Source organism: Canis aureus, chromosome 11, assembly GCF_053574225.1.
Source record: "Canis aureus isolate CA01 chromosome 11, VMU_Caureus_v.1.0, whole genome shotgun sequence".
Lineage (NCBI taxonomy): Eukaryota > Metazoa > Chordata > Mammalia > Carnivora > Canidae > Canis > Canis aureus.
In genome coordinates this window covers 64312410-64329533 of record NC_135621.1, presented here as the reverse complement: position 1 = coordinate 64329533, position 17124 = coordinate 64312410, and the positions used below count along the sequence as shown (strand labels likewise).

General features: G+C 35.3%; 1 protein-coding gene and 1 pseudogene across 3 annotated transcripts in view; both read left to right on the top strand.

The window, feature by feature from the left end:
* Positions 1-17124, top strand: part of USP34 (ubiquitin specific peptidase 34) — a 245570-nt gene that overhangs the window by 100588 nt on the left and 127858 nt on the right. For all 3 annotated transcript variants that reach the window (XM_077915546.1, XM_077915544.1, XM_077915547.1), the window contains exons 11-16: positions 10754-10879; positions 11054-11183; positions 11837-11872; positions 12195-12325; positions 12811-13421; positions 15723-15937. In XM_077915546.1, the coding sequence (XP_077771672.1) occupies positions 10754-10879; positions 11054-11183; positions 11837-11872; positions 12195-12325; positions 12811-13421; positions 15723-15937 (1249 nt within the window). The remainder of the gene's footprint in view (positions 1-10753; positions 10880-11053; positions 11184-11836; positions 11873-12194; positions 12326-12810; positions 13422-15722; positions 15938-17124) is intronic.
* LOC144324470 (U6 spliceosomal RNA) lies at positions 3665-3754 on the top strand (annotated as a pseudogene).

Sequence of the window (17124 nt, the reverse complement as noted above, 5' to 3'; positions counted from 1 at the left end):
TTTTTCAGTAAATACAGGACTAGTATATAAAGTTAAAGCAAATATTTTGACCTTTAAATGATTCTATACCATTTAAAGTTACTGTTCTGGTTTGATTAGATTACCTTTTTTCCCTCTACACACCTTTTCACCATAAAATGTTTTAGACATAGGACATCAAAAATGCCTTCAGAATTCTTGCACTCTTGGAATTAATGTTTTCCAAGTTTGACGAATACTTGCATAAATGCACGGAAATTACTGATATAAGATAATTTTATCTTAAAATGGAGCTAATTTGGGGGGTAGATCTTTGTGTCAATGACAAAAGTCAGATCTCTAGGATTTAGAAGGACTTAAGTGTCTTCTGATTTAGATATGCATTATGTACGTAATTGTTATTAGTTTCTCAGAAGGATTAGTGATAACTAATTTTAGATGCACTGTTCTATACTCTAGTGGTTATTAGCTTCTGCATGTGTATTTATATATACATTTAGGTTACTGCTTTATGAGACATTGCATACTACTAGCTTGTGCTGTTATTACTCTACTTGAGTTAGAATTTGGGCACTGTAGGGATCCCTGGGTGGCGCAGCGGTTTGGCGCCTGCCTTTGGCCCAGGGCGCAATCCCGGAGACCTGGGATCGAATTCCACATCGGGCTCCCGGTGCATGGAGCCTGGTTCTCCCTCTGCTTGTGTCTCTGCCTCTCTCTCTCTCTCTCTCTGTGACTATCGTAAAAAAAAAAAAAAAAAAAAATTAGAATTTGGGCACTGTAGTATCCTTCTGTGTTATAGCCTAAGATTTCAATTCTTTGCTTCCTGCCGTTTTAGGAGCTTTTAATATGAGCTGTGCTTTTTTTTTTTTTTTTATGTTGTTGGATGTCTTCATATATACCTTTGTTACCCATTCATATTTAAGAAAGATAACTAAGGGGACGCCTGAGTGGCTTAGCGGTTGAGCCTCTGCCTTTGGCTCAGGGCATGATCCTGGGATCCGGGATCGAGTCCCACATAAGGCTTCCCTGTGGTGAACCTGCTTGCTTCTCCCTTTGCCTGTGTCTCTGCCTTTCTCTCTGTGTCTTTCATGAATAAATAAATAAATCTTAAAAAAAAAAAAAAAGATGTCTAGGTATTCTTGGATGTTGTGAAGTCTTTTTTTTTTTTAATGTTGTCTCAGATGGGACTCCTGTTTTGCACCATTTTCTAGGGTAGTAATGGTAAAACAACTTACACTTTTCTCATTAGATTCACTAGCCTTTTTGCCTGTGGAACTTATAAATAAGAGTGAAAAGGGATACCATTATCAGTGCTTGAAAACTATGGCTTTATACAATTTTTTATCCAGGGGAGAGTTCTGGTGTGTGGGTAGAGTACATAAGTTGTCTGTATTTTTCTGACTGGTTGATGACTGACAAATACATTTATTAAGAGTATTCAGGGAAATCCTGTTTTTATTTCCATACCTCCTGCTGTCCATCAGATCTAGTTCTCTGAGTCCAGTATCTTCCCCAGTTATATTGGGAAGGTTAACTTATTTCCTCTGCTGCTCACTCACAAATTACCCTGAGCTACACCTTTCTCTACCTGTACACTTTAAAATATATTCCCTTCATTTTAGTCTTTGAAAAGTTTGTTGAAAAAAAAAAAAAGTTTGTTGTAATCTAGTTATCTATTTACTCATTTTCTTTATGGGTTTCTTTTCATTCTAAAATACAGTAATGATTGATTCACTTCTAGAAAAGATGAGAGAATTCTCACCATTTCTTTTCTCATTTTCTGTGTTTCTGTTTTTACTTTATTTGTACCTTATCAAATTATATGTTTTAAATTTTACATTAGAACCATAATTTCTATAGTTGTTAAGGGCTAATTTTGTCTTTAGGTATATGACTCACTACCAGTCCATTTTCTTCATTACTGTTTCTCTCATCGAGGATTAATGAATATTTATTCCTGTGGATTTCACTGAGTAGCCTTTGTTTTCCCTAAAGAGAAATTTGTGCATGGTCTATTCTGGGTTACTACACACTTGAGATGTCTCTTTTCTTTGTACTTGAAGTGTTTGACTGAATGTAAGATACCGAAGCTACTTCTCAGAACTTTGTAGTAGATATGATTAGTAGTTGATTGTTCTCTGAACAGCTTTTTAAATTTTTTTGCTTTTGTTTTTAATATTTTATGTAGATATGTATATATCCCACCATTTCTTTTTAAAGTTTATTTTTTAGTAATACCTACTACACCCAATGTGGGGCTTGAACTCATGACCCTGGGATCAAGAGTCACATGCTTCTGATTGATCCAGCCAGGTGCTATTATCCCACTATTTTTTATTGGCAGAATTTTTCTCTCATGCTGTTTTTCGTGTGTTAAGTAATGATTGATGTGTTTTTGTTTTGTTTTAATTTTAACTTGTTTTGAGTTTTGGGATGATGCCTTTTAACACATATAATTACCTTTTCTCCTATTTTTGTTTTTAATTTTTTTATTGTGGTACAAATATATATGTTAACATAAAATTTACCACTTTAACCATTCGTAACTGTACAGTTCAGTGGCATTAAATACATTTAGTGTAGTATAACTATCACCAGAGTCTGTATCCAAAATTTTGACACTATCTCCAGCAAAGACTCTGTACCCATGAAACAATGTCAGTTTTTCCCTCTCCCAAGCCCTTGGTTTCTTCCATTCTGCATTCTATCTATATGAATATGCCTATTCTAGGTACCTCAAGTAGAATCATAAAATATTTACTAATAATTAAATTTGAATATTTAAAGTCAATTTAAATAAATATGACTAAATATTCCGTTGTTTGCATATACTACGTTTAGTATATTCATTTTTTTTAAAAAATTTATTTGAGAGAGAGGAAAAGAATGTGTGGGGAGGGACAGAGGGAGAGAATCTCCAAGCAGCTTGATGCCACAACCTATGAGATCTCTACCTGAGCTGAAACCAAGAGTCAGGTGCTCAACTGACCAAGCCATACAGGCATCCCTAGTATATTCATTTCTACATTCATGGACATTTGATTTGCTTCTTCCTCTTGGCTATTTATTATAAGTAGTGCTTTTATGAATGTAAATGTACAGGCATACATATGAGTCCCTGCTTTCAGTTCTTCTGCATATATATGCTTAGGGTTAGAACTGCTGGGTCATAGGGGTGTCTGGGTGGCTTTATCAGTTCAGTTTCTGACTCTTGATTTTGTCTTGGGTCATGATCTCAGGGTTGTAAGATTGAGCTCTGCATTGGGTCAGCACTGGGAATGAACTCTGCTTGGGATCCCCCTTTGCCCCCTGAGAGTTACATGCTCTCTTTCTCTTAGGAAAAAAAAATTGCTGTGCCATATGGTAATTGTCTAATCTGAGTTACTATCAAACTTTGTTGATAGTGACTGTAGTATTTTACATCCCACCCAGAATAGAAGGGGATTCCCATTCCCATCCTTGCCAACACTTGTTATTTGCCTTTAAAAAAAAAAATTGGGGCAATCCTGATGGCCCAGCGGTTTGGTGCTGCCTTCAGCCCAGGGTGTGATCCTGGAGAGCCAGATCGAGGCCCACATTGGGCTCTCTGCATGGAGCCTGCTTCTCTCCCTCTCCCTCCGCCTCTGTCTCTGCCTCTCTCTGTCTGTCATGAATAAATAAATAAAATCTTTAAAAAATAATTTAGGTGCTTTCTTCAGCAGCACATATACTAAAATGATTGGCATAGCCCTTGCGCAGGGATGACATGCAAATATGTGAAAGGTTCCTTATTTATTTATTGATTGATTGAAATGTTCCATATTTAAAATAAATAAGTAGATAGGTGGATAAATATTTAGTCATCCTAGTAGTGTGGTGATAGCTCATTGTGGTTTTAATTTGCATTTATTTGCATTTCCTAATGACTAATGACTGGAAACACTTTCATGGGCTTATTGGCCATTTGTATATCTTTTTTTTGAGGAATGTGTACTCACGACCTTTTTCTTTTTTTGTATTCTGTTGTTTTAGAAGTCTTTTTGGTCAAGTTTAACAGTACTTTTTACTTTCTGGATATTAATCCCTTATCGGATATATAATTTACATATGGTTTCTCCGACTCTGAGTTTTCTTTTGTTTTCTTTGAAATATCCTTAGATTCTGAGGTGCCTGGCTGGCTCAGTTGGTAGACCATGGGATTCTTGATTTCGGGGATGGTGAGATCAAGCCCCACCTTGGTAATAGAGCTTACTTAAAATAATGATCTAAGTATCTTTAGATGCACAGAAAGTCTTAATTTTGATGAATTTCAACTATTCATTGTGTTACCTGTGTTTTTGGTGTCTTAGTGATGAGACCATTGCAAAATCAAATGAAGGTTCTCCCCAGTGTTTTCTTAGCAGAGTTTTATGTATTTATGTCCTGAGTTTAGGTCTCTTATCCATTTAGAGTTGATCTTTGTGTATGTATAGTGTAAGATAAATATATACCTTCATTTTTCAGTTTGTGAATATTCATTTTTCTCAGCACCTTTTGTTGAAGAGGCTATCCTTTCTCCATTGAATAATCTTGGCACTGTTGTTGAAAATCAGTTGACCATTCATGTGAAAGTTTATTTCTGGGTGTTATACTCTGTTGGTCTACTATCCGTCCTTCTGCTAAAACCTACTTTTCTTGTAAGTTTCACAGATTTTTGTTTGTTGTTGCTGTTGTTGTTTTTGAAGATTGTTTTTGCTTTTAGAACTCCTTGCAGTTCCCTGCGAATTTGGGGCTTTTCCATTTCTAACCAAAAAGGATCTTGGAATTTTGAAGGGATTGTGTTGAATCTGTAAATCACTTTGGGTAGTAGTTTTTTTTTTTTCTTTTTTTTTTTTTTATGGTAGGCACACAGTGAGAGAGAGAGAGGCAGAGACATAGGCAGAGGGAGAAGCAGGCTCCATGCACCGGGAGCCCGACGTGGGATTCGATCCCGGGTCTCCAGGATCGCGCCCTGGGCCAAAGGCAGGCGCCAATCCGCTGCGCCACCCAGGGATCCCCTTGGTAGTATTAACGTTAAGTCTTCTATCCATGAAAGAGAGGTGTCTTCTCATTTTTTTAAACCCTAATTTCCTTCAGTCTTTTGTAGTTTTTTTCAGTACAGAAATATTTTACCTTTAAAAAAATTATTTGAGAGAGAGAGAGCATGAGCAGGGGAAGGGGCAGAGACAGAGACAGAGGGAGAGAAGGAGAGAAGTGGACTCCCCGCTGAGTGCAGAGCTGGACATGCGGCCCAGTCCCAGGGCCTTGAGATCATGATCTGAGCCGAAGTAAGACACTTAACTGACTGAGCCACTCAGGTGCCCTTCACTTCTTTTGTGAGATTCATTTTTAAGTACAGTTGATCCTTGAACAACACAGGTTTTTAAACTGCCTGTGTCCACATACATGTAGTTTGTTTGTTTTTAGTAAGTACAGTATACCACTGTAAGTATATTTTCGCCTCAACTTTTCTTAATATTTTCTTTATTTTAAGAGTACAGTATATATTAGATATACAAAATATGTATTATTTTTTATCGGTATACTGGTTAAAGGTACTGGTTTATGTTACTGGTTAGACTTACGGTCAGCAGTAGGCTTTTGATAGTTACGTTTTGGGGAGTCAAGGTTATATTCTGCTTTTTGACTACACGGGGGATCATTGCCCCAAACCTCTGGGTTGTTCAAGGATCAGTTGTATTTTATTCTTTGTATGCTATTATAAATGGAATTGATACCCTAAATCCTTGTCAGATAATTCATTGTTGATACATGAAAACATAGTTGAATTTTGCTTGTTGATCTGTACTGTTACAGTGTCTATTTGATTTTTCTTTTAGCTCTACTAGCTATTTATGTACAGGTTTTCTGTATATAGGATTGTGTTATTTTTCAGTAGTTTTACATCTTTTCTAATTTGGATACATTAATTTTCTTTTGTGGGGGATGGAGTCTAATAACTCTGGCTAGAATTTCAGTATAGTGTTGAATAGCAATGGTAAATATGAGTGTCCTTATCTCATATCAGATCCTAGGGGAAAATCAGTCATTTATCATTGAGTATGCTGTTGGCTGTGCAGTTTTCATAAATATCCTTTATCATGTTGAAGAGTTTCTTAGTTCTGAGAATTTTTATCATGAAGGAGTGTTGGATTTTGTCCGATGGTTTTTTTTGGCATCAATTAAGATGACCATGTGGCTTTTTTCCCATTGATTAATATGTATTAGAGTAATTCTCTTTTTGAACCATGTTTGCATTCCTGGGATAAATCTTACTTGGTCGTAGTGAATAGTCCTTTTGGTAAAGTCTTAGATTTGATTTGTTAATAGTTTCTGGAAGACTTTTTTGTCATTTATGAGATACTGTGTAGTAATTTTCTATTCTTATGAAGATTGGGTCTCCTAGGACGAGTTTGGTATTTCCTTCTGTTCAGTTTTTTTGGGAGGGTTTGTGAAGGATTGGTGTTAATTATTTATTATATGTTTGTTAGGATTCTCCAGTTAAGCCATGCATTATATATATTTCCTTGTTGAGAGTTTAATTTCTGATTCAATCTCTTTATTATAGGGCCTACTGACTTTTTTTTTTATTTCTTCTTGAGTCAATGTAGGTAGTTGGCAAGAAATTCGTCCCTATTTTCTAGGTTATCTAATTTTTTGGTGTACTATTGTTCATAGTATTCTCTCTCTCTCTCTCTCTCTCTCTCTCTTTTTTTTTTTAGAAGATTTTATTTATTTATTAATGAGAGACACAGAGAGAGAGAGAGGCTAAGACACAGGCAGAGGGAGAAGCAGAGGGAGAAGCAAGCTCCAGGCAGGGAGCCTGACCTGAGACTCGATTCCGGGTCTCCAGGATCAGGCCCTGAGCTGAAGATGGCGCTAAACCGCCGAGCCACCAGGGCTGCCCTGTTCATAGTATTCTCTTAAGTTTTTTGAATCTGTAAGTTTGGCAGTAATATCCCACTTGCATTTCTGATTTTTTTTTTTTTTTTTTAGCTATTTATGTCTTCTCCCTCTTTTCATTCTAGCTAAATGTTTGTCTTTTAGAAGAACCAACTATATTGGTTTTGTTTTCTCAATTGTTTTTCTAATCTGTATTTTATATATCTTTGCTCCTTTGATCTTTATTTCTGTTCTTTTAGCTTTGGGTTATAAAGTATAATTATTATATCTTGTATTGAACCTTTTATAAGTAAATTATATCACTTTTTGTTAATATTTAAAAAACACTGTAGGAAAAAGGAAACCATGTAAGTTTACCCTCTGAACCATTTTTAAGTACTAATAGTAACTATATTCATATTGTTGTATAACAGGTCTCTAAAACATTTTCTTCTTACAAAACTGTACTCATTGAAGAACAAAGGGGCACCTGTTGGTAAAGCATGTGACTCTTGATCTTGAGGTTATAAGTTTGAGCCTCATACTGGGCATAGAGTTTACTTAAAAATTAAATTAAAAAATCCAGTAAATCATTGAACCACCATCAACTTCCTTGTTCTCCTTATTCACAGCTCCTGAAAGCCACCATATTACTGTTCTATCATTTTGACTCTATATATTTTATTAGTGGAATCCTATAGTATGTGTCCTACTGTGACTAGCTTATCTCATTCAGCATAATGTCTTCATGGTTCACCCATGTTGTAGCATGTGACAGGATTGCCATTCCTATAAGGCTGAATTAGAACCCACTGAATATAAATGCCACAATTATTTGTTGATGGACCTTTAGTTTGCTTTTTGCTTTCATCTTTTGACTGTCCAGTGAATATAGGTGTGCAAGTATCTTTTTGAAATTTTACTTTTATTTACTTATTTATGTGTATATGTATGTTTATAATCTCTATGCCCACTGTGGGGCTCAAACTCATGACCCCAGGATCAAGAGTTGCATCCTCTTCTGAATGAGCCATCCAGGCCCCCCCTGAAATCCTACTTTTAACTCTTTTGGATATATACCCAGAAGTGGGATTGTTGGGTAATGTGGTAAGTCTCTTTTTTGTCTAGTAACCTTTCAAAAATTTAAAGACTATCTTGTTTGATTTTAGTATTGTCAGCCCAGCTCTCTTTTGCTTATTTGCACAGAATATCTTTTTCCATTCTTTAACTTTTAGCCTATTATGTCTTTGGATATATATTGTGTTTCTTGTAGACCACATACAGTTGTATCATGTATGTGTGTATATATATTTATATACATATGTTTTGTTTAGATTTTGTTTCTAGAGAGAGAATGAGGTAGAGCATGACTGTGTGAGTAGGCGGAGGAGCAGAGGGAGAGGGACAAGCAGATTCCCAGCTAATAAGCATGGAGCCTGATGTGGGGCTTGAACTCAGGACTCTGAGATTATGATCTGAGTCAACATCAAGAGTTGGATGCTTAACCACCTGAGCCACCCAACTGCCCTGAAACCATTTATATCTAAAGTAATTCCTTGGGGAGCCTGAGTGGCTCAGTTGATTGGGCGTCTACCTCTGGTGCAGGTCATAATTCTAGACTTCTGGGAGCAAGCTCCACGTCAGGCTCTTTGCTCAGCAGGGAGTGTGCATCTCCCTTTCCCTGCTGCTCTGTTTACTTCTGTGTGCTCTCTCTTTCTCTGTCAGATAGTCTTTAAAAAAAATTCCTCAAAGAGTGATTTATTTCTGCCATTTTTCTGTTTCTTTTCTATATGTCTTATAGTGATTTTGTCCATCATTTTTTTTATGGCCTTTTGTTGTTTCTAGTTGATTTTGTTTGATTGTTTGTAGTTTGGATTCCCTTTCTCATTTCTTTTTTGGTATATTCTATAGATAATTTGTGTTTAACATGAAAATTACATTTAATATCTTGAGATTGTTATAGTCTAATTTGAATTTGTCAACTTAAGTAGTACACAAAAATTATCCTCCTGTATAACTCCTTCTCCCTCAGTTTTTTTATTCATGCAACAGATGTCAGCTTTATACATTGTGTGCCCAGTTACGTAGATTAGTAATAATTCTTTTTGCTTTTGTCTTTGAAATCATATAGCAAATAAAAGGTGGAGTTACAAATGAAAACAATACTAGCTTTTAATTACCTAGGTATTTATCAGAGGTCTTTATTTTGTCACTGTTTAGCTTCTTTTCATTTCATTCTGAAGGATTTCTTTAGCATTTCTGGCAGTGCCAGTCTAGTTGTAGTAAACTCCTTTAGCTTTTGTTTATCTGGGAATGTATTAATTTCTTCCTGATAGGACAGTTTTGCCAATTAAAGAATTATCAACTAAAGGTTTTCTTTCAGCCCTTATCATCCCACTTCCTTTAGTTATCAAAGTTTTTAATTAGAAATTAGCTGATACTCTATTGAATATCTCTTGTAAGTGGTGGGTTGCTTATCTCTGTTTTCAGCATTATTTTACTGTCTTTGTTAACAGTTTGATTATAATAAGGTTGGTCTAGGTCTCTTTGAGTTTACTTGGATTTGTTGAACTTGGATTTGTAGATTCATGTCTTCTATCAAATTAAGATGTTTTTCAGCCACTATTTCTTAATATATACTTTAAAAAAATAAATAATTTAGTCATAAGAGACCGAGAGGCAGAGACACAGGCAGAGGGAGAAACAGGCTCCTTGCAGGGAGCCTGATGCAGGACTTGGTCCTGGGACTCCAACATCATGCCCTGGGCCGAAGGCAGGTGCTAAACTGCTGAGCCACTGAGGCATCCCTATATTTCATCTTTTATGTCAAAATTAGGTTGTGCATATTTACTCTGATATAACAGAAGAGAGTTCAGATCATTTTTGCCTGAAAAATAAAAGGTTAGTGTTTTTGAATAGAGAAATGTACATTTTCTGATATAATTTTTATGAATCGAAGATAAACTTGATACCTCAGATTTTACTTTTGGAACTCTCAGTTTGGTAATTACTGGCTTATTTGTTGCATATCTCGATTTTGTAGTTTGTAGCTTTATGGCTACAAAAGACATTTTACACGATGTAGTATTTAGTAGTCACTCGTAAATGTTATACTCTCTCTCTCTCACACACACACACTCTCTCTCTCTCTCTCTCTCTCTCACTCAATCACTCACTCACTCACTCACTCAAGATAGACACCCAGAACTTGAGCAGAGGTATAGGGAGAAGAAGGCTCCACACTGAGAAGGGAGCCTGATGCCAGGCCTGATCCCAGGACCCTGGCATTATGGCCTGAGCCAAAGGCAGATACTTAACTGACTGAGCCACTCAGGCACCCCTTTCTCTCATAATTAATCTGTGTAGTATAAGAAAGGAGACTCTTTGTCTCTTAGTTTATTAGTATATAGACCTTTATTTTAAGGGAGTTTCTATTGTGTACTCTAGTAAAATGAACATCTTATATGAATATTTCATAACCGTTTAATGTAAGAAATATAGTACACTTAAGATAATAGCTTGGTTAGTTCTCCTAATTGCAATTTATTATTTTATTTGTGACAGCTTATGTTTTAATATAGTTCTTATTTTGTTTTTAGCTCAGTGATACATATATAAATTTAATTGGAATCCTCTATACTTGGATCATGGACTTCCTTCTTGTTGGAAAATTAAGCTTGTGGTTAGTTTGAATAAGATATAGTTTTGCTTGAGTGGAATTTTACTTTCACATTTTGTGTATTGCCATTTATGACACTTGGTAATTAGCATTTTCCCAACATATTAAAAAATATTAACTGTTCCAACTGCTTTCTTTTAAACTGCAGGACTTTTTGGTGTCAGCTTATTTATAGTATAATTAGTTTTGATTATTGTCTCTACCTTTATTTTCTAGTTGAAACATTGTAGTCGTTATATCCATGACTTGTTTCCTTCACTCATCAAGAATCTGGATCCAGTACCACTTAGACATCTCCTTAATCTGGTCTCAGCTCTTGAGCCAAGTGTTCATACTGAGCAGGTAATATGTTCAAACCATAATGGTAAGGTTTGTTTTGTTTTTTTTTTTTAAGTGAAAATTTGTGATTCAGGTAACTTAATTTGTAGGTTATTACTGTTGGCATTTCATTTAGGCAAAAGGATATTAAATTTGTTTTGAAACACTAATTTCAATCTCTCTCTTTTTTTTTTAAAGACATTGTACTTGGCATCAATGTTAATTAAAGCATTATGGAATAATGCACTAGCTGCTAAGGCTCAGCTGTCTAAACAGAGTTCCTTTGCATCTTTATTAAATACTAATCTTCCTATTGGAAATAAGAAAGGTTAGTAAAGTGTAATGTATTTTTTATAAAGTAAATTTTCTAAAGTTTATCATTCAAATTTGAAGTAATTTCTGTTCAGTATTAACTTCAAAATAAGTTTGAAATGGGATTTATCTTGTTTGTGAAAGGGCTAATAAATTGGAGTTAGCTAATGTTTTTTGGTTTACCCTTTAAATAAAGAACAGTAATGAAGTTGTAGTAGTTAGTAGATTTTCTCTCATTAGTGTTCTTCCCTTGGTAGGGGGCAGTTGTTTCATAACAGCTTTGGAGCTTTTGATTAGAAAACAGATAACATGCTTTTAGAAATAATTTTGAGAGCACAGCATAATGGCACATTTCTGTGTTTTCTACCACTTCAGGTGTTTTGTGTGTGCTTTTCTATGTATAGCTTTCCAGGGCTTTTTAAAACCATACCACCTTTACCCCATTTTTTTTTTTTTTTTTTAATCTCCTGACATCATATACTACGCATTTCTTAGGATTTTCTAGTCAGTCACCTACAACTACTGCAGGTGTTAGGGACTTCAGTTATTTCAGGTTCCTCAGTCTGTATCTTGTTGTTATGTAATAATAATAAGAACAATTGATAATCTGTTCCAAAGAAGCTTAGTCACTTAGAATATTTCCCTCCTGTTTTTTTCATTTTCCTTCAGAGGAAGAAGAGCTCAGGAGAGCAGCTCCATCACCTTGTAAGTTGAGCCTTAGAAAATGCATGGCAAGATGATGTGTGTTTAGATTTCACAGTCGTCTAGAATTAATTTTACATATTTGTTTCAAAGCCATGAAGTTTTTTCTTGAGCAGATACAAACCCTTAACTGGTTTTCCATTTTACTTTCAATTGAGATCATGTTTATTCTCTTTAGAAATAATTGGCAAATGTTAACATATTTCCAGATTATGTTTTGGACTATTTAGAGTACAGCTTTTGTAAATAATCAGATTATTATGTCATTCTGATAAAGCCATGTTAATTCAAATAGGAGTAAAAACAAAAGATCTATTTAATACAGGGTCACCTGCAGCTAGTCCTCAAAGCAGTGATAACAGTGATACCCATCAGAGTGGAGGCAGTGACATTGAAATGGATGAGCAACTTATTAATAGAACGAAACATGTGCAACAACGACTTTCAGACACAGAGGTATGAAAACAGTCCCCCCCACCCACCCACTTTAACAAGATTTTTGGATTTGGGGGTTTCTGCCATGTACATCATTTTTTTTTTTTAAGATTTTATTTATTTATTCATGAGAGAGACAGAGCGAGGGAGAGAGGCAGAGACACAGGCAGAGGGAGAAGCAAGGCTTCCTGCAAGGAGCCCAATGTGGGACTCGAACCCAGATCCCCAGATCACACCCTGAGCCGGAGGCAGACTCTGAACCACTGAGCCACTCAGGCATCCCTATGTACATCCTTTGAACTAGGAATATAAACGTCCATATTCAGACCTTTCTTGTAAATAGTTACTATTGAGGTTAAGTTTTTGTTGGTGTTTTTAATTCTTTTTGTATTTCTTAAAGGGCTATGTCAAGATTGTGGCAGCCTTTAAATAGTACAATGTGTTAATGTCAGTTACTTTTTTACTAGTTTAAATGTTTATTTAAATCTGTTTCTTTGTAAATACAGGAATCCATGCAGGGAAGTTCTGATGAAACTGCCAACAGTGGTGAAGATGGAAGCAGTGGTCCTGGTAGCAGTAGTGGGCATAGTGATGGATCTAGCAATGAGGTGAATTCTAGCCATGCCAGCCAGTCAGCTGGGAGCCCTGGCAGTGAGGTACAGTCAGAAGACATTGCAGATATTGAAGCCCTTAAAGAAGATGATGAAGATGATGATCATGGTCATAATCCGACTAAAAGCAGTTGTGGTACAGATCTTCGGAACAGAAAGTTAGAAAGTCAAGCAGGCATTTGCTTAGGGGATTCCCAAGGCCCATCAGAAAGAAGTGGGACAAGCAATGGAACAGGAAAGGACCTGGTTTTTAACACTGAGTCAATGCCTTCAGTAGATAATCGTATACGAATGCTAGATGCCTGTTCACACTCTGAAGACCCAGAACATGATATTTCAGGGGAAATGAATGCTGCTCATATAGCACAAGCATCTCAGGAATCTTGTATTACACGCACTGGGGACTTTCTTGGGGAGACTATTGGGAATGAGTTATTTAATTGTCGGCAGTTTATTGGTCCACAGCATCACCACCACCACCACCACCACCATCACCACCATGATGGGTAAGTTTCCTTAAAAATAGATAATATTGGGGTGTCTGGCTGGCTCATTTGGTTAGAGCACATGCCTCTTGGTCTCAGGGTTGTGAGTTTAAGCCCCATGTTGGGTACAGAGATTATCTAAAAAAAAAAATCTTTAAAAAGAATAAAGCTTATATTTCCTTTAGGGAAGCAATTACAGCTTGTATTCATTCAATTAGAATATATTCTAGATTAGTGCTAATAGGAATATAATGTAAATTCAGATCCATGCTGCAAGTATGTAATTGCTAGTTTGCTTCTGAGCATGTTTTAAAAAGCAAAATGAAATAGGTGACATTAATTTTAAATATAAATTTATTTAAAGCAGTAATTTCTAAAGTATCTCCACATGTAAATCAGTGAAAAAACAAGATATTTTTCTTTCTTTTGTATTAAGGCTTCAATATTCTGTGTATGTTTTATATTTACAGCACATCTTTGTTTAGACCAGCCACTTTTCAATGTGTGGAGTGACCACATCTGGCTAGTGGCTATCATATTGGACAACACAGATCTAGATCTTCAGCTACTTGTAATAATTGCCTAAAAGCAGACATAAAATTGCTTGTGGAAACTTCCATTAACGTGTGATCATGAAAAGTGAAATTTTACACACATACTAATTTCAGGGTACTAATAAGGATGAAGCCTTAACATAAAGCTTTTTGATTATATGTAAAATATATTTATAATTAAAAGTAAGTGGTTCTGTCACTAGGTGTTACAAATGTTGAGCAAAGTACTTAATTTTTCTGTCAGTCTTTTTCTCATCTATAAAATAGGAACAATAGTACTTACCTCTTGGGTTTCAATGTGAACATTTTATGGGCTGATAAGATTGGAACATAACAAAAGCTCAATAAATGTTAGCTGCTATTTATTGCTGTCATTATAAGTAGTAATATTTGAATTGATGATGATAAAATATAAATATGTGGATTATCAGGATGAATTTTTTTGGACTTGACAATTTGCCAGGCTTTTCAGAATTCAGTATGCTTGTTTGGAAGAACCACATGTCCATATATATTAATACTATATTTCTTTTGCCTTTATTTCTTATTACTAACCCATTTGAGTTTAAGATACCATCTTTCAATCTTGGCAGTGTTGACATTCTGGGTCAGAAAATTCTGTGTTTTGAATTTACAGCAATCTGAATGAATTGTAGGATACTTAGCATCATCCCTAATCTCACTCTCTCTCTAGATGCCAGCAGTATCTCCCAAGTTTTGATAACCAAAAGTATCTCTAAACGCTGCCCAGTGTTGTCCCCCTGAAGACCAAAATCACCTGTGACTGAGAATCAGTGGTTTATAGTCTGACATTATACATATACACGTTCGAAGTTCTTCCCAGGACAGCTCAGGGGCAGACAAAGCAATTAGTTTGTTAAACTGAGGTCAGATACATGCATTTTGACACATTGCAATTCTTTAAGTTTTCATACCTGCAGCAGTTCCCTGCTTTACAATGCCTTGAATGATTAAATTTTTCATTTCATTTTAGCACTTCACATAGTCTCTTTGTAAGGTACCACTTGTGAAACTCTAATCCTGACCTTTTCTTTTTCTTTTTTTCTTTTTTTTTCTTTTTTGTTTGCCATCTTTAAAATACCCAATATGATAGGTTTCAGAAGCAAATGCTGGTGTGCCTGGGTGGCCAGTTATTTGGGATCTGACTCTTGATTTCAGCTTGGGTTATGATCTCAGGGTTGTGAGATCAAGCCTGGCGTTGGGCTCTGGGGTTAGTGGCAAGTCCGCTGGAGATCTTTCTCTCCCTCTGTCCCTTCTGCTTGCATGTGTGTGCGCTCTCAAATTTTTTTTTTAAAGTGAGTGGTTAATAGGTATTTATTGTTTTAATAGATGTTTGTATCATATAAAATTCTCCTGGCTAATAACTACATCTAGATTGTAGCCTTAAATTGAAGTATTTTCCTGGTAGTAACTTCATTTGATTCTACAGTTGTAAGAATTTTAATGATTCACATTGTGATTTGAGTTGATAAAATAATTATGTAACAGTGAGTCAACGGATCTCTAAAATTACTCTTTGAGTTTGTTTTTGTGAAGTACGTTGATGGGTCAGACATTATGTGGGTATATTGTATAATGTATAGTTCTGACAATGTGGGCTTCTTAGTTTTGGTAAAACTTATAATATTGTTACAAAAGAAATGTGGATTTGTTTTAGACTCTGATGTAACTTGTACTGAATATTTTGAAAGATAGTTTTTGTGATTTACAAGGTGTGTTTAACTTTGTGCTTTTCTCTGTGTTATAGGCATATGGTTGATGATATGCTAAGTGCAGATGATGTCAGTTGCAGTAGCTCCCAGGTCAGTGCAAAATCAGAAAAAAATATGGCTGATTTTGATGGTGAAGAATCTGGGTGTGAAGAGGAACTAGTTCAGATTAATTCACATGCAGAGCTAACATCTCATCTCCAACAACATCTTCCCAATTTAGCCTCTATTTACCATGAACATCTTAGTCAAGGTAAGGTTCCATAGTAAGTAAAATATATTACTTTCTTTAAAACAGAAGAGCAATTTATACTCTTAAAAGGATTTAACATTTAATGATACGTAAATATTTTTGCCAGGTAACTTTCATGTGGTTAGTTTTCTTTCCTAGGGAATGAAGTTTTATGAATACTCTATCATGAATATAAAGGATGCATTTCCATCAAGAGATATTTAGCTAGGAAAGGAAATAATATATATAAGATTATGACTGCATTTTAGAAAATACATGGCTGTTTTAAGTTGTATATTTAGAAATCTCAGGAGCCTAATTGAGATTACACAGGGTCCTACATTGTATGAGTCCATTTATGTATAATGTCTAGCGTAGTCAAATTTGTAGAGAATAGAAAGTACAATAGTGGTTTCCTGGGGTTAGGGGGAAATATCGGAGAGATAACTGCTAAAGGGCGAGGTGTTCCATCTGGAGTGATGGAATTGTTGAAAAAAAAGATGGTTTTAATCACTTCAGATCAATCTAAAAAAAGTAATAGGATATGACCATACTTGGAAGAATGGAGGTTAGAGGAGTTAAAGAATAATAGAACAAAGAAGAGGAAAGAGAGGCAAATTAAGAGGGAAATACAGTTTTAGAATTAACATTTTAAAGGTCCAGCCTCCTGAAACTAATGGAACATTGTGTGTCAGGTATACTTAAAACAAAACCAACAAAAAACGGATATATATATACATTAAAAAAAATAAAGGTCCAACTTCATGCTTTGTAAGGTACTATCAGCACTACTACTCTAGGAAATGGGTTTTGGGATGCCAGTACACTACAGACTGAGTAAACCTGATGGATTAAGTTTATGCTGAAAAGCCGTGATCAAATTTAGAGATTCATCCTGTGGACTTTGGCAACAACTTACTGATTTCAAATGTTACTTGTGCATAATATAGATTAGGATACCTTGACTTTTTTATTGTCTTATTGTATTTACTAAATTTTCACCACTATTTTTAATCATTTTTCCCTTTTATTTAGTATTACATGTATTTTTTAGTATATGAAGTGAGAAATTGAGCAGAATTATTATGTGTATTAATGCTCTCCAAGTCTACTTTGTAATACTGTATACTATAAAGAACTGTTTAAAATGGGCCTGGATGGCTCAGTCCGTTGAGCGTCTAACTTGTTTTTGCTCAGGTCATAATCTC